Source organism: Macaca thibetana, chromosome 2, assembly GCF_024542745.1.
Source record: "Macaca thibetana thibetana isolate TM-01 chromosome 2, ASM2454274v1, whole genome shotgun sequence".
NCBI lineage: Eukaryota > Metazoa > Chordata > Mammalia > Primates > Cercopithecidae > Macaca > Macaca thibetana.
This window is the reverse complement of record NC_065579.1, coordinates 16467421-16491989: the sequence shown is the minus strand read 5'-3', so window position 1 is coordinate 16491989 and position 24569 is coordinate 16467421. Positions and strand designations below refer to the sequence as shown.

At 46.2% G+C, this 24569-nt stretch overlaps 1 protein-coding gene across 5 annotated transcripts in view; it reads right to left on the bottom strand.

Annotated features, from left to right (window-relative positions):
- Window positions 1–298: 298 nt before the first annotated feature.
- The window catches only part of OSBPL10 (oxysterol binding protein like 10), a 327946-nt gene continuing 303675 nt past the window's right edge, over window positions 299–24569 (bottom strand). For 3 of the 5 annotated variants that reach the window (XM_050779383.1, XM_050779387.1, XM_050779388.1), the window contains 4 exons: window positions 20985–21465; window positions 8770–8956; window positions 6634–6816; window positions 1595–3667 (listed from right to left, as the gene is read on the bottom strand). In XM_050779383.1, the coding sequence (XP_050635340.1) occupies window positions 3454–3667; window positions 6634–6816; window positions 8770–8956; window positions 20985–21465 (1065 nt within the window). In that variant the 3' untranslated portion in view covers window positions 1595–3453. The other 2 variants (XM_050779385.1, XM_050779384.1) reach the window with 1 other exon arrangement.

Here is a 24569-nt window from a genome sequence, read left to right as displayed (position 1 = left end):
AGACGCTTTAATGACTGTGGACCTATGTAGGCTTCCTTTATGACTTCTGGTCGTGACTGTTTTCATGAAACAACACTCACTGGGTAGGAGTTAAATGTTCTTATAGGACTTATCAGAAAATATTCATAAATGTTCATCTGGTAGATTTTTTAATGTGTTAAATACTTTTTTCGATATAGATATGATTGTTCTTCATATCAACAATTAGAAATATCTAACCAGGAAAACTTGAGCTCACTTAGAGCCACCAATCTAATAGAACTGTTGAATCCCTGAAAATAAAACACAGACACAGATATGTATTTAATCGAAATATATTTGTCTAATATCTACAAAGTGTGAACAACTGGTCTTAAGAAAGCAGACAAAAGGCACAAAATTAGTATTACTACAGAGAAGCATTCATGCTATCTGGATTTTATAAATATTGAAGTGGCACAGTAAAAAATAAATTAAGCATTCAGCAAAAACTGGGTATTTCATTTTTTCCTTGCTTTGTATTTTGGTCACTCCTTTGGCCTCATGTGTAAAGACTGAAATTTAACTGAAACCATGGAATATTTATGCAGGCGTTATGTATGTTTTAATCACAGTGCTTTCTTGCAGAGTTTGGGTTAACCAGAGAGGTACACTTGAGGAAAAATTAATCCACAGGAAATTCTCTTCTCTTTCCCCAAACTAAATACAAGATTGAGGCTGTGGCTGTGCATGTTTTCATGTGCATGTGTGTATTTAACTTCTAAAGCCCTTTTTCATCACAAAAGAAGTCTCCATATGATTGACTGGTTTTCTGATGTAAAAGAAGCAACTTCTCAAAAATGTATGACTAGCGCTGTGACCATGAGAGATGGGTGGAAAACTCCTTGGTGGGCCTTGGCTCTTAGTTGTCCCAGACGTGCTCCATCCTGCAAGGCTCTGGCATAAATCTTTAACAGCTTCCTGCCAACCCCATCCAACAGGAAATAGTTGCTTATCTTTCTTGGGCACAGACAGACAAAACACTGAGGTGGAGAGGGAGGTGAGAATCACAATAATTTTGAAATGATAGCCACCCATACCTCTACTAGGAATGAGCCACTTTCTCCTATATGGACAGTGATTAGGCCATGCCAGTTCACCTTCATTTTGACAGGAGTTGACTAAGTGAGAATATCTTTGTGAGTGTAAAACATTTTTGGCAAAGTGAAAAATAGAAAACTTCAAACTTCGTTGATAAAAAGGAGCTTATGTTTACGCACTTTAACCTTTAACCTTGGTGAGTGCAGTATTTACATGTGTAATCATACTCAGCAGATGTGTACATAGTGCATGTGTGTGAACATATACAGTATGTACATACACATGCCTCAAATGGCTCTTGAATAAATTCATTCCTCTAGCAGAGTGTGGGGGTGCACTTTTCATAGTAAATAATTTCTCTGTTATCATTTCTTGGATTCTAATACAAGGTCTCAGTGAATGCCAACAAAACCCTGATACTCTACTACTTTAATATTCCTACAAAAACAGGGCTATACAGGAAAGCTCTGCGCCTCCACCCCATCAGTGTGCCTTCCAGAGGGGATTGAAGTATACCCAGCCATCACCCTGCAAGAGAAGAAAGGAGGCATTATTACATGGAGACCTCTCAACAGGGAAGGAGGGAAGCAAGGGTAACCGCAGCCAGTCTGTCTCTGTGTCTGCCCTGTCTTCATACCTCACACACAGGCCAGGCTGCTGGCCTCAGTACCCCTCCTCAGCCCAGCTGCTCTTCAGAGACCTAGATGACCTTGACCTTCCCACCCTGGCATGGCAGGAGGAAACCCCATGAAATGAGCAAAATAAAAGGGGAGCTTGGTTGGCTTCCATCAAGGCTGATTACTTGACCCAAAAAAAGCACTTTGACAGTGGGACAAGAGAAAACAGAGTAGCTAGATGAATGGCCAGGGGAAAGAAAAGGCAAGGGAAGTGACTTCCAGCCCACAGGGGAACACCCAACAAAGGCTTTCTCCAGCAGGCAGTGGTCACAAACAAATCAGCACAGGCCAATCAAACATCAAGTGGGAAAAAGGCAAGAATTAAAATGGTATTAATACATACCATCTAGTTATGACTAGAAGGCGCTATACTGAATAACTGTGCTGGTGTTCAGATGACTCTTACTCCTTACATGTCCCCAGCCCTTCTGTTATGGACATACTGGCTTTTCTTAAACCCAGGAAGAACTGTAAATGTTTTTTTCGATGTTGTTGCTGTTTAATGCACAACCTTCCGCAAAAGTCAGACAAACTAGCTCTCTCAAGAGAAAAGGGATCCACCTCACAAAAGGATCTTTTGAGGTTTTACCTCACCTGGGCAGGGCTCCCACACAGGGTCCCCACTCAGTGACCCATAAAAGCAGAGTCTTCTCCAGGCAGCTTTCCTGTCTGAACCAGAATCCAACCTTGAAATCTCCTTCAGTCCACAACCCACGGTTCCTGACTCTGGGGAGAACAGTGGTGGCTCCCTGCTCTTAACATGAATCTACCCCAGTTAACCTACTATGTTGCCCTAACTCACTTCTCAAGAGCCTTGGATGTAGACAGAATAATCCCTCTTTGTAGCAGAAGTCAGGGGTTAGCAGCACCTGGGCTAAAGAAAGCCCACAGATACATTTTGATTGGCTCCTGGTATTTAATTTTTTTTAATTCTTTGACCATGCAAATATGAGATTTCTCATAAAAATTCAGATTTCTGGCTCCTCATGAACAACTAGACAACCTGTTATCACCGGGAGATGAGTGGCATCTGCCCCAGTCCTCACCGGCCTGCTGCCCATTGATGTTGCTGGGCTCCTGTGGGCTTGCTTTAAGACACATGGCTCCTACACATTCATAATGTCCAACTCTATTCTCAGAGTGCTTCCCAATCCCTCCACAACTTCAAGAGCGTAAGGGCTTCAGCTGGGCACACGGTGCCCTGCCCACTTGCCCCGATATTATTTCTAGCTTCCAGTGTCACATTTGCAGGTGACAGCAGCAGCATTTTAGGCACAGGACTCAGGCTGGCCTTCCCCTGCATGACTAGCCCTTGTGGCCCACAGGAGGTAAAGCTCTGAAAGGCAATTCTTCATCAGTGAGGGCTGCAGCCCACCCAGGTGTGGAGATGGGCTGTGAGGCACTCCACAACTAGTTTGTTACTAAAGATGATGTAACAGGGGCCATGATGGTTTTCTTTTTAAAAATAGAACAGTATCCAGTCTGCAGTCCCATTCCGTTCCCTCGCAGGCAGGCTGACATGCTCTTCTGACATAGGGATACTGGAGGGGAAGTGTCAGTTGCTCGGTTCTGCCTTCCAGAAGGTTTCATGAATATTGTGGCAGAAAACCTGTCCTGAAGCCTGATCCAAAGCTGGAGTCAGAACCGAGATGCCCCAGTCTATCCCTGCCCCTGGCTGGCATTTATCCAATCTGGGGGGTCAGCAAGAAAAACCCATCTACCCTCTCAGGACAAGTTCTCTCCTGGGCAAGGGCCCAATGACAGACGGCAGAGTTACCTCCTGGATAAAATATTTGGGTTTCCATGGTGTGCGGAGGTTCTCGCGCTTCCGTTCCTCTACCCGTTGCTTCTCCTCCAGGTGCCGCTTCTGCTCGGTGGCTGCGTCAATGTCCCCCAGCCGCAGGTATCGGGTCACCTCCCGCCAAAGGTTCCTGGGGATGGGTGGAGGAGAGGAAACAATCAGCCAGGCCAGCTGGCTGCAAGCTAACAGAATTCTGCCGGGAGCAGCCAGAGCAGCAAGGGGCATCCAGGCGAGCCCTCTCTGGGGTAGCTCATCCCAGACACCTCAAAGACCCCAAGAGCCTGGATTTGAACCCAGGGCTACCCAGCTCCACCTCTGTGCTGTTTCTACTCTCCACTTGTACCAGGCAGCATGCCTTTCTCAGGGCCCGGAGTTTCTGGAAATCAAATCTAAGAGTAGTAGTAGTAGGCATTCTGCTACTACTACAAACAACGATAGCAGGCATATATGGCATTTGCCATATTTCTAAGCATTTTACATACATAAACCTATTTAATCCTCACAGCAACCCAATGACATATTATAGATGGTAGATTCTTATCTCCATGTTACAGAGGAGACAATTTAAGGTCTACATAAGGTTAGGTGACTTGCCCAAGGACAGCACACTAGTAAATCAGAATAAGACCTGCTTTCCCACAAGGGAACCTGGAATTAGGGGTTAGAGGCTGATGCATGTGTGGTGTGTGAGTATTTGTATGTGCATGCTTATAGTGTGGGATCTCTCTTCTCCCCACGTGTCTACACAAAGCCACTTCTCTGCTTCCTGCATTCATTGTAGAACGCAGCCTAAAGGTAGTGAGGCCAGGCTGCTTGGTTCACTACCCCTCTTCAGCCCAGCTGCTCTTTGGACACTCAGATGACCTTGACCTTCCTAACCTGGCATGGCAGGAGGAAACCCCAGGAAATGAGCAAAATAAAAGGGGAGCTTGAGTGGTTTACATCAATCAAGGCTGATTACTTGGCAAAAAAAGCACTTTGACAGTGGGACAAGATAAAAGGAAAGTACTAGTGTTTAATACTACTTTGTATTTGGCTTATGCTTTACACACAGCTTTCCTCCTCAGGACGTCCTTGGGACCAGCCTGTATTCAGACATACTCTGTTCTAGGGAGAAAGGAAAGGAACCATGATAAATCAGAACACCACCACCTAAGCACTTCCTCACTTAAATGCACCAGAAGGTCAGATTTCACAGACGAGGAACTGTCAGAATGCCAGGTGGTGGAGATTCCCTCCCTGGCTTCTAGAAAACGAGGCCTCTTCACCCAGGGGCCAGTGAATGCCCATCATTAGGTCCTGGGCCAGGGAGCACATCTACAGCAGGTGTCCTTAACCCTTTCCCCAGCAAGGGCTCAGAGCAGCAGGAAGGCTTGAATGCTGGCATGGTCAGGCTGAGGACAGGCGGATGGGGCTGCCCGTGAACTAGGGACAGCCAGTAGCACCTCCTGGGGGTGCAGACGCCAACAGAAGAAATCCCATAGTTCCCATAGGCTAACAAGCAACAAAGAGTCTTAATAAGGAGTAGCTAAACTACTCTGATATCCCTGGAGGAAAAGTAGCAGGTGATCATAGTTTTGTTCTCAACAGCCAGATCAGAAACAACAGTCACGTTATGATATGAACCACAGCGTTCCCCATTCTGGGAATGCTTCATCAGAGGCAGTATGGAAAGGGGATGGGTTTCTTCCCTCATTGCAGTCTTTCCCTTGTCCTGCTACTGCTGCCCAACAGGATGGACTGAAAAAGACAACTGGTAAGAGTCCAAGCTCTCCAGTTAGACACAGAGAAAGGCTGTGCTCACTGTCCTCAAATAAACTGATTAACAAGCAAGAGTGCACTAAATCTACAACGAAGCAAAGGTTCCAGGGATACTGAAGCTCTGTTTCCATTAAACCCAGTTATTAATATAATGTATTATTTATACATACTGTGGTATCCCTGCTTTGTTTCCACTTATAAGAACTGTTTCTATTTGGTTACAAATTCTTGTAATAATAGTAAAGCTTTCAGAAAATCATTTGTAATTTCATTTTAACCCTACATCGTATTTCTAAAGAGTGTATGCTTTTAGATTAGAGCAGCAGTTGGCAAACATTTTCTGTACAGGGCCAGAGAGTAAACATCTTAGGCTTTGCAAGCCATATGGTCTTGGTTGCAACTACCTAACTCAGCCATTGCAGCAGGAAAGCAGCCATAAGCCATATGTAAATGAATGATCATGGCTGTGTTCCAATAAAACTTTATTTACAAAATCAGCCTCAGGTTGGATTTGGCCCACTGGCCGTTTGCTGATGTCCTACATTAAAAAATAAAACTGGCATATTCCAAGGATATTCTGCTTCTGTGCCTGCATAAACATCACATTAAGTGGCTGCATTATATTCATACCATAGCCACAGAATAGATATATGAATTGAACGGATACTTCATAATTTACTTAACCAGTTTTCAAATATTAGACAGGTGATTTCTCTTTCTTTTGTTGCTTAGTTTTCTTTAAACAAAGAACAAACCATTTTATGTTGTTTAAATTTTTTCTGAATTTAAGAGTTTGTCCTGAGAACAGATTCTTAGAAGTAGAACATGAGATTAAAGTGGATTAATGAATTGAAAGCTACTGATCCATGCAGCTAAACTGCACACACTCCTACTAGAAGGACAGGGTATAGAGTGTCAGTTTTACTACACCTTTCCCAGCATTTAATTTTTTTTTAAAACATTGTTAATCTGGCAAGAAAAAAATAGTATCTCATTGACTCACTGTGCAGTTCTTTGATTACTATCAACTCTCTGTATTTACCTTTGCAATTAAGCAACAGATCAGTTGACAAACTTTTGCAAGACAAGCAGTAAAAGTCTGCTGAAGTCTATCCTCACACCCACCCCATGACTACAGAATGACTTAACTGAAAGCTGAAAGGTTCTGCTCCTAAGTGACACACAGTAGAAAACTAAAATATCTAAAGAAGCCAGGAGAACATGATTCCTGGCCTGTTTCCAGTCGCTAAGCTTTCAAAGTCTTCTTTCTTCTCTGTCCCTTGAGTCAAGTGCCCAGCATGACTAAGCTGGAGAGGAAGACAGCCCAATTCTCACCTGGACTCCATAGGCCCCTGCTTCTCGAGAGGTCTGATCTTCTTGGGATACACTGGCAGTGTGGTTGTGTCGATGACTTTGGTTTCTCCATTGCTGTAGGTGAACTCTAAAGTACCATTCCATTCCCCATGGGCTTTACAAACAATGGTGTTGGTTGGGTTGTGCTTCACTTCTGCGGTAACCCTGAATTAATGAGTCAAATGAACACACTTTGCAAAATGATAAAAACAGAGACTTCAAAGGTACACCCATCTATAGAGATTTTTTTTTTTTTTAATCAAGAATGGGAAGGAGGGATTGTTTTTGGAGCTTTGCTCAAAGACTAGCTCTTAAAAGATGATCTAATATCCTTGAACAGCAAAAGAAAGCATCACTGGAAAAAAAAAAGTCTATAGATTAGTTAATAGTAATACAGCAATGCTAATTTCTTAACTGTAACATTCTGTAAGATATCACTGGGATGAAAATCAGGCAATTCAAGAAAAACAAAATACGTGGGAAGGGGACGAGAGATAAAAGACTACAAATATGGTGCAGTATCTATAGCTTGGGTGATGGGTGCACCAAAATCTCACAAATCACCACTAAAGAACTTACTCATGTAACCAAATACCATCTGTACCCCAATAACTTATGCAAAAAATTAATTTTTTAAAAAAAGGAAAACAAAATAGCATATACTCTCTCTTCTCCAAAATAGCATCTAATAATGCTACATTTTAACCCTAAAAAGACTGTAAGAGTGTAGGGTGAGCTTTTCAATCCTTAAATCATTAGGTCTATTTTGTATGGGGTCAAACATGGTTGCCCACAATCCCAACAGAGCTTACGTTGGAAAAGGAGGGAAATATCCACTCCAGCATCCACACATCCCCTGAATGAAGGCTGAGCAGAACCTAGAGTCTCAGTCTCAATCAATACCTTCCTACTCACAGTAGTGGCTCTGAGGAATGACTTCAACCTCTCCTTTAGAGGGCCTTTGTGGAGATTTGTGACCTCTCTTTCACCTGCCTTGCCTGTGGGAATTCCAAGTGAAAGCAGACTCCCAGCTCCCTCTCCACCACTGAGCTTTCTGCGCAGTTGAAGGAACACCGCAGAAACGGGGATACCTGCCCCAAAGCAGCCACGTGTAGGGTCTAAACTCCCCTTTTCCTTAAGGCCCAGCTCAGGCCGAATTTAGAGTTTCCAAACAGACTGGGAGGCTTTCTCCTTGAGCCTAAAAACAGTCAGCAAGGCCGAGGCTCACAGGCAGGTATGAGGCATCTTCTGGGTTGCACACAGTGGAAAGGTGTTAGTGGCATGCTGGGAAATATTTAGCAACTGGATCTCCAAAAGGGAAAACACCTGATTTGTACCATTTGCCAATTTCTGTGATGCCTATCATGGCTGATTTCAACACCAATATGATAGCACTGAACGTGAAATACACACAAATCAGTTCTCACGAGCTGGTGTGTGCTGGTTCCAGGTGCCCCCAAACGGTGTCCACATGCCCCTGTGACACTCTGACACACTCACACTAATGCCATGCAGAATAATGCTTTCCAAGAAAATGGGCAAAGATGGAAGCTTGTTTGTATAGTATATCTTGCTTATGCAGTAGAGCTGTGCTGAAAGAGGAATTTTTTTATAGCTGCAGCAATGAAAACAATTGTGTGCTTCCTCAAACAGCAGACCTCTCCTTCAATGACTTAGACTTGGGCTTCCCAAGTTTTTCAAAAGAAAGAAAGGATCCTGACCTCATGGATGCGTGACACAGAATTGAGGACAGTGTGGCCAACTAATGTAAATGGGGAACTGTCTGGCTATGTCTGGGTTCAAAGATTCAATCACTTTACAGCAAAGCAACAAACTGTGGCTTCAGAAGGGAGAGTTTATTCCAACAGAAGTGCTTTTATTCTCTGGCATCTGCTCTGCAAATGCGTCACCAAAGATTTAACCTTAAGTTTAGAGTAGGGAGGACTCCAAAAAACTGCCATGTAAGGTAGGGAAAAGGCATCTCTTTTGGAACAGATCTTAACAATTTTATCTTGATTTTCAACTCATCCCATTACTGAAACTCAGTCTTCTAATAGTGAAAGGAAACTCAGGGCATCGTGTTAAGACAAAGCCAGAGCCTCTCCAGCCAGATCCTACCTGTGGACTTTCCCTCCATAGAAAGGCTTCGTGTGGAATATCACCGTCGCTGAGTACCCAGTCTTGGCACAGTTGATGCTGACTTTTCCTCCAAGCTCCACCCATGGGATGGTGAGAATGGACCGGGCGTAGGCACTAGGCAGGGTGAATACGTACTCCTCCCCATGTTCCAGGAGCCTCAACACACCTCCAGGGAGAGAGGAGGGAGAGTTAGCCATGCCAAAACACCAAGAGGGCACGGGGGATCAGAAGAAATGAAGACGGGAAACCACAGAGCCTCTTGCACAGATGTCACATCTCCCACCTCTGCAGAGGTGAGCTGCTCGTTCGCCATGGGCTCTACTGTGTGAAAGGCACTGAGAATACAGCCGTGAATAAGATAGACCCACTTTCTGCCCTCAGAGAGCAGAACAGAAAGGTGGTCATTAGTCACCAGAGGAACACAAAATTATAACAGTGATAAAGGTGGGAGGGCAAGGTGGCCAGCACAATGGAGGCCTCCAAGAGGAGAGACTCACCTGGTAAGGGAAGGTTTCCCTAAGAAAAAGAACAGGGGAAGGAAGAGTGTTCTGGGCAGGGGGAAAAGCATGTGCAAAGGCCCTGGGGTAGGAAGGAGCCTGGTAAGTGTGAAGAGGCTGGGAAGAGGGCCCACATGCAGAAGAGAGATGGTATGTATAGGTTTGGAGGATGACCAAGTCGGCAGGGGCCAGACCTTGTCTTTTAAACTTCTAGGAAGAGTTCTGCCTTTATCCCAAGAGCTACAGAGACAACCTCAATGGTTCTCACAAAAATAGAGAAATCAGGCTGTACAGCTGCTGTCAGCAACCTCGGGAAAGACACCTGCCAAGCGTGGGAATCTAACACTTACTGCCCACTCACCTCCACAGGAGGGGTTCTCCAACCTACAACCCAAAGTGGGAAAGGCCTTATTCCTCTTGAAGCAATGAAGAATTAGGTGGGTTTGTTCATTTTTCTAGGGAAGGGAACGGCCACAGTTTTCATCAAGTCCTCAAAGACCACCCCCAAAGTATAGAAGCTCCCAGGACTGCTGTAGAGTTGTATACAGAGGCCCTATACAGACTGGCAGAGGCTCTGAGACCCAGCACTACAGCTCTCTTAAGATCACGTCTCCACAAGGCACCTCTCAGTCTCCCATCCAACACTCTGGCACTTGGCTCCCTAGAGATGCACATTCTCAGCTCCACTCCAGCTCACCCCAGGCCTCGCTCTAGGGCTGCTCTGAGCCTTGTCAAAAGCACTCTGAGCCTTAGGAGGGTAGAGGACCAAGGGTGGTTAGTGACGGCACCTTCCTGGGCTTCCAGTCCTCCACTGGAACGAGTGAAGAGTGGGGTCAATGGCTCCCACATGAGAGCACTTTCCAGCTGCCAGACATTCCTGGGAGCTCCATATGAACTATCTTCTTCAGCTCACAACGGCCCTGTTTGGCAATGATTATCGTTTTAATAAGAATGAGGAAACAAACTTTTAGGAGAGGTTAAGTAATTCAGCCGTTTGGTACTTCCCTCTTAGGCTAAATATGCATCTAAATCACTTAGAGCTCGAATTTGCCTAGGGGAGGCAGGGAAGGAGAGAGAGAGAGAGAGAGAGAGAGAGAGAACCAGAACACCAGGAGGATAGGGAGAGAGAGGAGGAGGGGGATGGGGAGGGAGGGCAAGTTTCTTTTAGTACAGATGAGCTTGCCAGGGGAGTCTGCGGAGAGATGGGGTTAATTTGTACAAAGGAGTCATGATTGCTCTTAGTTTCTAAAGCCAATACTAAGATGTGTTCGACTATAGTTCAATTTACCCTGGAGAATTCCTCTAATTGCCCATGCACTACGGTATTTAGGACACAGTAGGCTTGTCCGAACCAGCAACATGACTCTCAGCTCTCAGTTAAGTCCATTAAAGTCAGTTTTCCCAATCCATGAAATACTTGGCTGGTTCTAAAAACCCAAGTTGACATGCTATAGTATGTGTTTAGGAGCCTCGATCCCTCCCAGTGTGAGGGATCCTCAGACACATGGACACAGGCAGGCACCCAGGAGAAGCAGATCACGTGGGCTGGACTGGAGGGCAGATATCACAGCAGCATTTATATCCTATCTCTCTGGCTGGGAACATAATTGAATACATTTAATGCAAATCCACAAATAGCATAAGTCCACTACACCAAATACACTGCATATCAGAACAGACGGGCCTTCTCCCCTCTTCTCTGCTCCAGCTTGCTGGAGCTCTCTTGACTAAACTGATCTTGCTAAAAGTAAAGCCCAGACCACCTCTTGCTCTCACTGTTACTCATTCTTCCTTCTGCATTTTAGAGAGAAGAGCATCCAAGATGACCCTGGAGGCCCTGTCCTATCCAAGCAGTTAAGGGAGGAGTGTTGTGTTCTGAGGAGAATTAGACATTGGTGTTTCAAGCCTGATAGTTTCTGATCAGGACCCCTGGAGGAGAATGGCCAAGTCTGACACTGTGTTTTGTTCAAAGGCTACAGTTGTATCTGACTTCTTTGAATGGGGTTGAGAAGACAGCCTAAAGCAGGTGGAAAATTGCAGCCAATGTCAAACACAGATCAATACTTGGTTCTTCTTGACCAACAGCCAGGGAAAGTGGAAGAGAGAGAGGTCACCTCAAATATCCCTCTCTCTACTCAAGTTTTATCTCCCAAGACCCTGGTTCCTTGGGTGCCAGCTGTATCCTCACAGACTTGGAAACGGTGGCAGCTGAGAGAGTCCCCTGGACCCTGTAGAGAAGGCTACCATTCACCATGCCTTCAAGGCCCCAGAGGAGAGGGTCCACCGCCACCCTCCCCACAGCACTAATGGACTAAGACAGCCCCCAACTTAGCTATGGTTCAACTTGCAATGTTTTGACCTTACAATGGTGCCAAAGCAGGAAGTGTTCAATAGAAACTGTGCTTTGAATTGTGGTCTTTTCCCAGGCTAGTGATATGTGGGATGACCCTCTCGTGTAATGCCAGGCAGCAGCAGTGAGGCTCTTTTTCTTTTTTGGAGACAGGGTCCCACTCAGTCACTCAGGCTGAAGTGCAATGGCGCAATCATGGCTCACTGCAGCCTTGACCTCCTGGACTCAAGCAATCCTCCTGAGTAGCTGGGACTACAAGCATGCGCCACCATGCCTGACTAATTAAAAAAAAAAATTATTTGTAGAGATGAGGTCTCCTTATGTTGCCCAAGCTGGTCTTGAACTCTTGGGCTCAAGTGATCCTCCTGCCTCTGCCTCCCAAAGTGAGTATAAACAACCTCCTATATAGTTTGGATATTTGACCCCCTCCAAACCTCATGTTGAAATTCGATCCCCAATGTTGGAGGTGGGGCCTAGTGAGAGGTGTTTTGGTCGTGGGGAGGGATCTCTCATTAATGACTTATGGCCAGCCTAGCAGTAATGAGTGAGTGCTCGCATTAGTAGTTCTTGCAGGAGCTCCCCTGAGAGCTAGTTGTCAAAGAGAGGCTAGGCCTGTGCAGTGGCTCACTCCTGTAATCCCAGCACTTTGGGAAGTGGAGGTAGGAAGACGGCTTGAGCCCAGGAGTTTGAGACCAGCCTGGGCAACATGACGAAACCTTGTTTCTACAAAAAAATTAAAAAAAAAAAATTAGCTGGGCATGGTGGTGAGCACCTGTAGTCCCAGCTACTTGGGAGGTTAACATAGGAGGATTACTTGAACCTGGGAAGTCGAGGCTGCAGTGAGCCATGGTCACGTCACTGCACTTCAGCCTGGACAACAGAGTGAGACCCTGTCTCAAATAAATAAATAAATAAATAAATAAATGGAAAAGAGCCTGGCACCTCCCCCACCTTGCTTCTGCTCTTGCCATATGACCCCCACTCAGGGGTTCCCCTTCCTCATCCACCATGAGTGGATGTAGCCTGAGGCCCTCGTCAGAAGCAGATGCTAGTGCCATGCTTTTTGTACAGCCTGCTGAACTGTGAGTCAAATGAACCTCTTTTCTCTCAGGTATTCCTTTATAGCAATGCAAATGGACTAGGACACAACCCATCCTCTCCAGTGTGCTGTGCTGCCAGATGATTCTGCCCAATGGCAGGCTCATGTAAGGGTTCTGAGCACGTTTCAGGTGGTCTGGGTTAAGCGAGGATGTTGCTAGGCTAGGTATATTAAATGTAGTTTCAACTTAGGATATTTTCACCTTCGGATGGGCTTATTGGGACATAACCCCGTCATAAGCCAAGGAGCATCTCTACTCGGTAGTAAAATCCTTCCAGGCCAGCAGTATGTCTCCCTGGCATCATAACCTCGCCCCTGATGTCTACGGCCTTCCTATTTTGTGGTTCACCCTTCATGTCCTTAACTGGGATACCTGGGGGACTCCCACCGCTTGCACGTCTAGCAGGAAACCCTTACAGACTGGGAACACACAACAGCCACAAACTCGGCTGGCTGGTATTCCTAGTCTCATTCATAAATATAAACTTGGTAGTAAGGTAGGATTGTACAGCTGAGATCTTCTTCACCATGTTTTTTCATGGAGAATATGCCACAGCTTTTTTAACACCTGGGTGAAATCTTAAGAGGATCATTCCAAGTCCTCCATCACTCACCAGCCTGGCAATCTTAACTTCTCTGTGCCTCAGTTTCCTCATCTGTGACGCAGAGACAGTGGTATCTGTACCTCCCACGGCTGTGGTAAAGATGGAGAAGGCGATTCTAAACTCAGCTAATGGCACTGCAGTATGGCACACTGCCAAAATCCTGAAGGTTTTATGTCTTAATTACTCCTCATTCTTTAAAGCGGCCCTCTCTGTGGGTATCGCCACCTGGCAATAAAGAGGAAACTACAACGTCTTCCAATGGGCTATGCCTGTGAGGGATGGAAAAGACACAGGGCAGGGCAGACTTTCTCTAATATAGCACTTTGCATAAGAGATAGCATCCTCCTCCCATTTGTCTTCAGAAAAATCTCTTCCAAATCAAGGTACATTTTCCCCCAAGTCCTGGGGGAGGTCAGTGAGCCTCAGAGCTAAACTGATTAGAAGGCACTGGCTAGACCACATGCCTTTGGCTTTTTTTCTGAAAATCCATAAATGTGTGTTCATTCATTAAATCACCTGCAATTATGCCTTCTTAATACTCCTTTTTTGCAGGGTTACATTTTTTAAAAAAAATCTCTCCTTAACATGAATAAAAGACTATATTAAAATTAGACTTACAAATGGGATCACAAATATAAGTTACTTCTTCATTTGGCCTAACAGCTAAGAAAAGCTTAAAAAAAAACATCAAATAATCAATCCTTCCATGCATGGTTAGTCCTCAGGCTGGGAAATCTTCATTTGAAATTCCACAAATTGATTCACCAATAAACATAAAAGCAAAGCATTAAGATTTTCAAACTAATAAACTTAAAATAATTTTGTGCCCAATCTCAATCTGAGGAACCAAAATATTCATCTGGGACACGGATTCTGGAAAGAAGAGTCACAGAAGGAACTCTGGGAAGTGTGTTTGCAGACCCGGCAGCATCGGCACTCACGAGCCCAGTGGCAATCATGTCGCTTCCTCTCATTAGAACTGTCTTTCCCCACAGACTCAATTAGGAGCCTGTACCATTTACTAGGCATTGATTCAGGCATTTTGAGGGAAGTGGGCTGCAAAGAGCAGCTGAACGCCCCTCAGCTCCACAGTGGTGCAGGGTTGGGAGGGGTGAGCATCCCACACCATGGACAGAAGTCTTAGGTTGACTGAATGGTGTCAGCTCTCACTGTCAGAGCAATAGAAACGAGAGGATGGGAGAAAGCGGTGCAGTCTCTGGGGTCAACCTGAGTGAATTCAGGGCATAATGAAGCACTTCATAATAGCATTTCATTACAGTCAAATATGCCACAGCCTAAAGGCCATGATTTAAGAGATAAGCCCACATAGTTACATTCACAATTTCAAGTGGACCCATGTAAGATCTCATTTTTATAATGAGGAGATGGAAAAAGCATTATTTACACCCAATCAACAAATTCATGGAATGTGCAGGAAATATGCAAGGGAAGGGAAACTATCTGACCTCCTGCCTTCCCCCAATCAAAGGAGCTCTGAGTGTGAGAGCCAGAACCTTCTGCTTCAAAGTTTGGAGATTCTCAGAAATCGTTTGTGTGAAAAATCAGATCCTGTGTTACAGAGGACACATTTTAATTCATACAAAAGATAAGGGGATATGGCTACTGGAAGGACTTAGGCAAACTCAAGGTCTCACCAGAACGAGCCAAGGGTCCCCCAGCCCTGCTCAGGCCCACCCACAGCAGGAGAACATCAGGTGAGTGGCCAGGAAGAGCCATGTCCAGGAGAGGCCTTTCCCAGTCTCTCTCCAGAATCTTCTTTCTGAACTCAGCATGCTATTGAGAAGTTCTGAGTGGAATTTTCAAGCAGTTAGAAAAAAAGCAGCAAATTCTAATTCTGCTTCATCTGCAGGCTGCATCTGAGGGCCTCAGGGAGGGTGTTCCACGGCTTCTCACCCACGACACTGTGGTCCTGGGCTGGGTAAAGTGAATCAAGGGCTCCAGTCCCTGCCTGCTGCCTATGAGTAACGGAGGAGCTACGATCTTGAGACCTCACAGGCCTACCCTGTGGAGACACAGACATTCAACAACGGCCAACAGTAAGACAGAGTAAAGATGTCGGTTAGTTCAGGGGACAGAGGGCTAAAAGGACCTCATCACTCTCTCAAGTTCAGTTGCAGAGGCAATGAAAGGAGGCCACATGCTGTGCTGGGCTGAGGGGTGACCTGTTGATGGTGCGGTTTAAATGAAAGGGCTCGAGACACCAGAGGGAGACAGAAAGGACGAGGGTGCAGGGAAGCAGAGGGAAGACGAAGATGATGAACACGCTGTGTAGAGGGAAGAAGGGAAAGATGAACACATTGTGTGGGGAAGGGAGAATAACCAGCTTTAAAACACAATCACACACGTGACACCACTGCACACCCACCTCCTTTTTGGAGCCCACTGCTGGTGGTCGGAGACAGGGGAACAGTGACTACTATTTGGTAGGGAAGGAAGGATCCTGAAGGGCGAGACTGCGTTTCTGTAAAGAATTCCCTAAATCACTAACAATGGATTTGCAAATCTACCTTTTCAAAAATGTCCACATATTTGTCTAACGGCAAGAATTAGGGGCTCACAGACTGAGGCATTGACCCGCTACTTCAATTTAAGAATCTGGCTTGACCATGCCTTGACAAGCAGCAAGTGCAGGGAAATCCCCAGACAAAAGGCATTCTATTCACCAAGCACTTACTCTGACTAATCACAGATTCAAACTGTGTGTGTGTATGTGCGTGTGTGTGTGTGTGTATGTGCGTGTGTGTGTGCATGTGTGCATGCGTGTGTGTGGGAGGGGGCGTGGGGGAAGAAGAGAAAAAAGAAACAACTTCCCTCTCTGCTTCTATCTTTGCACTGGGCCCTCTCCACTTCCGCCTTCAGCCTATTCTTCACTCAGCCAACACGGATGCTGCTAAAATCATGTCTACCCTCCAGCAACTGCCATCTCACAGCAAACGGCAAAGTCCTTCCAGGTCCCCAAAATCGATCCCAAAATGTGGCCTCTCCTCTCTGGCCTTATTTCTTCTCTTCCCGGCCACCCACTCACTCTGCTGCAGACACAGTGGCCCCTGGCTGTCCTCAAAACACCCCAGCCACTCGCTCGCAACTTGGGGCCTTACTACTTGCTGTTCTTTTTTGCCTAGCAGACCCCTTCTTAAACCTGCTTCAGGCCCTTCCTCAGCTGCTCTATCTTGTTGAGGTTCACATTAGGGAAAACTGCAACCTCCCTGCCCCAGCTTCACTCTCTCTCCTCCTTCCTACTTTGTCTTAGTGTCAATCATCATCTATCACACTGAGGACTTCACGCACATGTCTTGTCTTCTCTCTGGCCCTCCTGCTGGAGCATGAGCTCCCGGGGGCCCGGAATCTGTGTGCTGTGGCCTCTGCTGCATCTCTGGCATTAAGAATGGTGCCAATCACTTAACAAATAAACGGATGAATGGATAAGTGAATGGGTAAATGACAGATTTATTCGAGCCACCACTGTTACAGATAAGGAGGTAAACATGTTTAAAATACTATCTGTAGAAAATGTGCAAGGAATCATCTTGCATACGGGACATAAATACAAAGTGTGAACTGCCTTCTCTACCTTCTCTAGCAAACAAACATATTTCATCTTCAAAATATTTATTATGTGGGAAATTTAGAATAAGGAATAAAATTAAATACAATGAGATGAGTCTCCTGAATACCAATTTTTGTTTTTAAGAAAAGGAAAAGGTTTTTCTACCAATATAAACATCATAGCATGAGGCAAGCCTAAAGCAACCTACGAAAACACAGAGCCCCAGATAAGTCAGAACCAGGATTAATGTTTCTCCCATTCTTATTACAAACTTAAGTATAAAAATCAATGTGAACAACTCCTCCCACAGGGGAGTCCTTGGCAATCTTCTCCCTGCTTTCAACAGGAAGAGCTACCCAAGTATTCTAACCAGAGCTCTCAGTTCATGCAATTTCAAGAGTCCCCAGTCTGGGCTGAGACACACTTTTTGAAAGCTGCCAGGGGGCTTTAACCCAAACAGTACTGCAGGGTGGCAGCTCCCTGTCGCTTCATCCAAGGAGAAGGCAGAGTTCAGGAGAACAAGCAGTCACTGGGGTCAGAAAAGAGGCCGGTGAGGAAATATCTCTTGTTCCTCTAGCCCTGCCCCCCCGAGAAACACACTTGAATCAAGTTTTCTCAGTGTCAGAGAGAGGCCTCAACAGCCCTGGCTGTGTCCATGTAGGGCTCTAACCTGCCTTGACCAGGTCCCCCTTCCCTGGCCCACCGCCTGCTGCTCAACCCTGCTCCTCTGCTCTTCCTGGGCTTGTGAACTCAGGGGGCTGCCTGAACCTCCTCAGATTCTGGTATCTCATCCACAGGTCAGAGATGAGCTGAGAAATGGCCCCTGACTGAAGGAGACCTCAGCAGCTGCCCTGCATCCCCCTTCAATGCCTTGTGCTGAGGGCAGGATGGATATTGTTGTTAATTATGGACGGGTTCCTAGGCAAGCTGCCCCTCTCAGGCTCCTCATCTGTGAAATGAGGATAGCTGGACTCATCCAAGGTCTGCTGAGCATTCTGAAGCAAGAGAATCCTTTTAGAAATAAACTTGTATAGGGAAGTCCATCTGGTAAACAGGTAAGGATGGATGGAGATGCTCAGGCTGGAGTGGACTTGGGAAGAAGACCAGCCTCACCACTCACTCCCTGTGCCCCTCTAAGGAGCCTGGGATTCTCTCCAGCACAGCTGGAAACCCTGCAGCATATGGCGGACAAATGCCCTTTCAGCTACAAGATGTCATGGTCCAGTCATCACTGGTAACGGCTCCTCTTTAAGAAGAGAGGCAACTTCTGGCATCCCTCTCCCCTTGTCAACAGCAGGAAAAGCCAGACAACCCAGTCATAAATTGGGACTTTTCTAATTGGAAAATAGTTGCAATACTGCACTCTCACAGAAGATAACCTAAGAGGGGGATAATATTCATTATTGATGAGGTTTATCTAAAGATAGATGTATTTTTACATCTTTCCCCCACAGGTACAACCCACCTCCATCTGAATTGTGGAAAAGGCCTAAACTGGGTGGCCCAAGATCATCCTGGTGACAGGTGTGTCCCTGGCCTCCTGCACAAATTAATGAATGTCTCATTGGTGAACTTCTTGATCCTGATTGATCCTTGAGAGGAAGGTGTGAGGAGTGCAGCAGGAGCTGGCTGATTACTAGACCTGTGTGCAAGGAAGACCCCGGTGAAGGCCCGACATGAATGCTGAGTGCATCTGTGGGCACTCTGGAGTTGCCGTCTTATCTACACAAGGGGGACGGGACTTTGGTGTGTAAACCTAACAGAGAAGCGGAACCCAAGAGTGGGTATTTTCCTGAATAGAACCATTGCATGCAAACCCTAAATAAGGAAGAATTGTCTACATTTACAGTCCCCAATTCGTCTCCTTCCTTCTCTCTTGACTTTAGTCAGATTTTCACTAGTGCTACTCCACTGACAACTGCTGTCAAGGTCACGAGTGACCTTCATGATCCAAAATCCATGATCGCTTCTCAGTTCTCATCTTACTGAAGTAACCAGGCATCACGTGATGCAATTGATCACTGTCGCACTTTGAAGCCCTTCTTCACTTGCCTCACAGGGAGCACCTTCTCCCATTCCATTCAGTCTACTTCTGTTTCTTCACTTGCCTCGCAGGGAGCACCTTCTCCCATTCCATTCAGTCTACTTCTCTGGCCACCCCTCATCAGTCTCCTCGGCTGGCCGTTCATCTTGTGGACCTCTTCATGCTGCTTAATGCTTCAGAAATCAGTGCCCACTCAGCAGTCACATTAGTCTCAAGGCCTTAAATATTTTATCTCAGCCAGGACCCTCCCTATGAAACTCTAGCTTGCATACACAATTGCCTACTCTAGCACTCCCTTCAACGACCAAACCCTAACAACCGCCCTTGAGCTCCCACACTCTCCCTTCAAAGTAGCCCAATACCCAGCCCTCAGTCTTCCCATCTCAGTTAACAGCTAGTCCATCCTTCTAGGTGCTCAGGTCAAAACCTTGGCAACACTCTCTCTCACACTCCACATCCCATCCAGAGGCAAATCCTCTTGGCTCTAACTTTAGAACCCATCCAGATCCTTACTACTCCACTACTTGTACTTCCTCCACTATTCTCCACCTGGTCCAAGCCACCATCATCACCTGCTTAGTTATTCTCACAGACTCCTCCCTAGTGTCCTTGTTTCCACCACTACCCCTGTCAGGGTCTGTTTTCAACAAATGGCTGGAGCAGTCTTGCTGAACTGTGAGACTGAGCCTGGTACTCTCCGGCTCAAAAGTGCCAGTGGCTTCCTGGCTCCCTCACTGTAAGAGCCTTAGCAATAGCCCATGAGGTCCTACATAATCTGGCCACCATCACCACCCTGACCTCCACCTGCCCCTGTTCACCCTGCTCCAGTCACATGGGCTTCCTATCTCCATCCCCATGCCAGGGACATTTTACCTCTAGGCCTCTGCCTCGTTCTTTCTGCACACGAACTCTTTCCCAGTGATCTATAAGGGTTGCCTTGCCCGCTCTTTGCCCACTTTGGGTCTTTGCTCAAAGAACGCCTTAGTGAGGCCTTCCCACTGGCCAGCTCATCTGAAAGTTCAACTGCCCTCTCCCTCGTCTTCCCCAGACCCCTACCTGCTTTATGTTTCTCTACAACACTTATCGTTCTTCAACTTACCACACAACCAATTTTATTTACTTATTTCATTTCCCCATGAGAAAGAAGGAGAATAGAAGCATCATAAGAACACAGCTTTTTTGGTCTGTTTTGTTTTCTCAAGTAGCCACAGCTCCTAAGGCAATGTCAAGCATCCAGCAGGTGCTCAATAAAAATGTGCTAAGGGAATGAAAGGTGCTCTTATCTCATGGGGTTTTGGAAGGGCTTCTAAGGAGACATGTACTCTCTGAAACTCAAAGACAAATTTGCAGTTCGATTCTTTTTTTCTAGGAAGAGAATCACAGCCTTAGAGCCTTGAAGAGATTTGTGACTCAAAAAAAAGTTGGAAGAACCAGTAACACAGAAGCTTGAATTTAACAAGGATTATTATAGGTTTCTTCAAACAATGAATAAACTTCATTCACAGCTATTTGCTAAAATAAGAATGCGTGATCCACCAGTGGCGTGATTATACTATGTTCTTTCTTCAGAATTTCCAGCATAGAGTCGAAAGATTTGACTTGGGAATTTTTATGAGCAGATTTTGAATAGGCAGCATGATTATCCTCATTGTCTGTGAGCCAGAACACCAGTGAGGATGAATAAAAATGTGTTTTCACAGATTTGGAGGCCAACTCTTATATTCATGCAAAGCTGAAAGAAAAACGTACCTGTAAGACGCGCACGCACATGCACAGCACGGGAAGGTCCAGGTGCGAAGGTCCAGGTGGGCGGCTGTCAGGCAGATATCCATTACCTTGGCCCCACTGGGAAATTACCAGACCTTGTCCCCAAATAACAAAACCCATCCCTTTTACCACCCACCCTCTAATTCCAAAACAAGTTAAAAACAACAACAACAAAAAAACTCCACACACAAAATTATCAATCATCTACCAGGTATAGAAATGTCACTGTGTAAGAGCCAAACTCCAACACACGACATGGCTTACCTTCCCCTATCATAGAGACCCCCACGGACATGCCCATGAACTTGCTTTTGGTCCATACATGAGTGTTGACGCACAGTCTCTTCTCCTTGCACTCACAGTAGAAGCAGGAGATGGGTGGGTGATGGGACACTTGCTCAGCCACAAACCTTAGTTTGTAGCTATTGGAAGGGTCATCGGCCATTGGGTGTTCATGACAGCCAGCAGGAGAGCGGGGAGCAGTCCTCTTAGGCTTGACCCTGTCCTTGGGAACTTCCCAGGAGCAGTGAAATGTCTCGCCTATGATGGGGTTGTAGGGCTTCTTGGCTAAAGCGCCCTTGCGGCCCTCGTGAAAGGCTGTGAGATAATACTCCACGAAGCAAATGACTCTCTCCTCTGGTGTGGCCCCAGCGGTGATGGCCAGCAGTAGATCTGGGTGCGCCATAAAATCTGCATACATCTCCAGCAAAGATCGCTTCTCCAGGATAAAGGTGGGAAGCACCACCTGCATTTGGAAGCACACAAAGTCAGACAGGAATCCCTGGGATTGCATGGAAAAGCTGAAAAGAAAAGTAAAGGCTGCAACCACTGTCAAGCAAATTCAGAACATCTCCAGCCAGGGAGCAGTCTGTTTTGACTTGTGCACAAATGACAAATCAAGGGAAACAATATCAAAGAAATGAGAAGTGGCAGTGGAATCAATGGGAGCCCAGCTTTGTCAACAAGACTGTTCTGAGTGATTTTCTTCCTTGCTTACCTGGGCTAACACAATAGTCTCTGTCCCAGTCTCCACTGCCATCTCTCCCCTAGCTCTCCATTATTTAGGGATGTGAAGAAAACAGCCTCGAAGGGCTTTTCTGTATTCCCCCTGCCATCAGGCACGAACAAGTGGGGCAGCAGGGGCGGGGGTAGGGGAGACGGCAATCAATGTGTTCCCACAAACATGGATACTGGGGTTTGTTGGTGCCACTTCATAGGGGGTCCAGACAGACCAGGACCCACCACCAATGACAGTGTGCATTGGGAGACCGCAGTAGAAGAATGGTGTACAAGCCCCACCATGACCGAGGAAGGGTAGGACTGTAGAAAGAGCCCACCTCCAGGAGGGGGCAGGCCCATCAGCAGGCAAATGTCCACAGAGCTGCCGCACAGAAGAGGGGCCATGGTGATTCCATCTGTGAAGGTCGGTCCTCAAGGCTGGTCCAGGAGAAACCAGTGGAAGTTACAAAGCAGGCTGGCACTGAACCTGCTGAACCTGCTGCTAAAGGACTGGCAGAGTGGCTACCCCTACGTTTGTTATTGGCACCATGACTGAAGACAGAAACCTTGTAGGGGCCCGGATAACTCTGGTAGAGATTAGACAGAGACTCCTCATTGATCCGAAGTGGATCCAGGTGGTTACTCAGGGGGCTCTACAACTCCAAATGTCTGTAACCCAATGATTACTTGATCATTTGCTTTAAGTCACTTAAAGCAACTGAAGGTATTCTGAAACTGAGAAGCCCATAACTCATTACTGTTGCTGCTTTTTAAAGAAGAGAAAGTCCATTTTTCACTGTCCTAGAGTGATCTTAAAATAACTTAAAACAAATATCGGGTATTTGTTTTTTTGTTTGTTTTGAGACAGAGTCACCTTCTGTCACCCAGGCTGGAGTGCAGTGGCACAATCTCAGCTCACTGCGACCTCCACCTCTTGGGTTCAAGCAATTCTCCTGCCTCAGCCTCCTGAGCATCTGGGACTACAGGCCCTGCCACCACACCCAGCTAATTTTTTTTATTTTAGTAGAGACGGGGTCTCATCATGTTGCCCAGGCTCATCGTGAACTCCTGAGTTCAAGCCATCCACCCATCTCGGCCTCCCAAAGAGTTATCAGGTATTAATAATCCACCCACTTAGCTGCAACACACAGCCAGCTTTAATCCGGAGCATCTCATCCTGTTCCTCCTAACGTGGACTCACAGGATTTTGAAACTGGAAAGCTAGCCCAGATCTGCTGGGTCATGCAGGCAACACGCCGGGTTCCAGTGAGTTGACCAACACCATGGGCCTGGTATACAATCCCTCTTTACATAACGAATTCTGTCCTTCCTTTCTGCAGTCCTTCACCCCCATGAAAACATTTGGGAGGCTGTATGATCACGGACCACAAATACCACACAGGCTCACAGATCTGTAACCCTGACTCGACTTCAGGATTCCAACCCCCTTCCCTGCAAATGGCTTGGATATGATGGAAGGGAGAAGAGACGCCGCTGTGGTTTGAGTTTGTCCCCTCCCAAATGTGTGTTGCAATTTGAACCCCAATGTGTCAGTGTTAGCAGGTGGGGACTAGCGGAAGGTGTGTAGGTAATGGGAGCAGATCCCTTACGAAGAGATTAATGCCTTCCTTCAGGAGCGAGTTCTCACTCTCTCAGGACTGAATTAGGGACCGCAAGAGCATGCTGTTCTAGAAGCAACCTTGGCTTCCTAGACCCTCGTGCTTCCCACGTGATTTTGCACACACCCGCTCCCTTTTCTGCCACGTTTTGACCCAGCGCATGGCCCTCACCAGAAGCCAGCCAGATGTGACACTGTGCTCTTCAACTTCCCAGTCTGCAGAACTGCGAGTTAAATAAATGTACTTTTCTTAAAAACTACTCAGTCTCATTCTGTCACAGCGACACTCAAGGGACTAATACAGATGTCCAGAGACAGACAGGCAGACGTGAGAACAGCAAAGTACAGAAATTTCAGAGGAAACTAGAAAAAACCCCATCTGCTAGAGAGGTAAAGCTTGGTGGATCTCCTTTAATGCTTTTCTATCTTTCATTTAAAAAGTATGTCAGGAGAAAATGTACCTGTGCTAAATAAAAAAGCAGCCAGATGTAAAATTGAACATGTAATACAATCCAAGAATCATAAAAACACTCAAAACGTTAACATGTCTGTCTGGGTGACAGAACTGAGTGATTTCAACACTCTTTTTTCTGAGTATCTTTCTGCTTTGCTTTTATAATACACACAAAGAAGAAACATTATTTAAAAACACAACTATGCAAATCAATGGAGGTTTCCTAATTTTCTTTAATCCACGACTTGAAAAAATTGAGAATCTGGCTGTCCTAGGATCTCATCTGGCCAAGAAAAGCATTTAGCTTGAAATAGCCTTCAGATGCCACCTCTATCACTTCCTATGCCTTTTTCGTGGGGACAGGTCGTCATTCAGCAGCCATCACTGTGCTCTCTGGGGGCTGCTCTTCCAATGAGGCTTCACTGGGGTCAGGCTGCTGTGTTCTCCCACCACAGAGCTGTCCAGTAGCAGAGTAACTGACCCCCAAATACTCACCACACTTTCCTCTTCTGCCCCAGAATCACCCAAGGGCTCCCCTATGAACTCCACCCAGATAGGGTGCACAGGTTGTGGAGTGTGAATTTCAGCAGCCTGGAAATCCCTTAATGAAGCCAAATCAATGACAAAGGACAGGTGGCCAACAAATGTCTGCATCTGCATCCCTTCCCCAAGTGACTCCATCTCCTGCTCTCTCCCTTCCCAGGTCCAAGGGGCCCTGTGATCAGAAGGCAGGCCAGGGGAGGGGAAGGACAGAAACATACACGGAGGCCATCAGCCC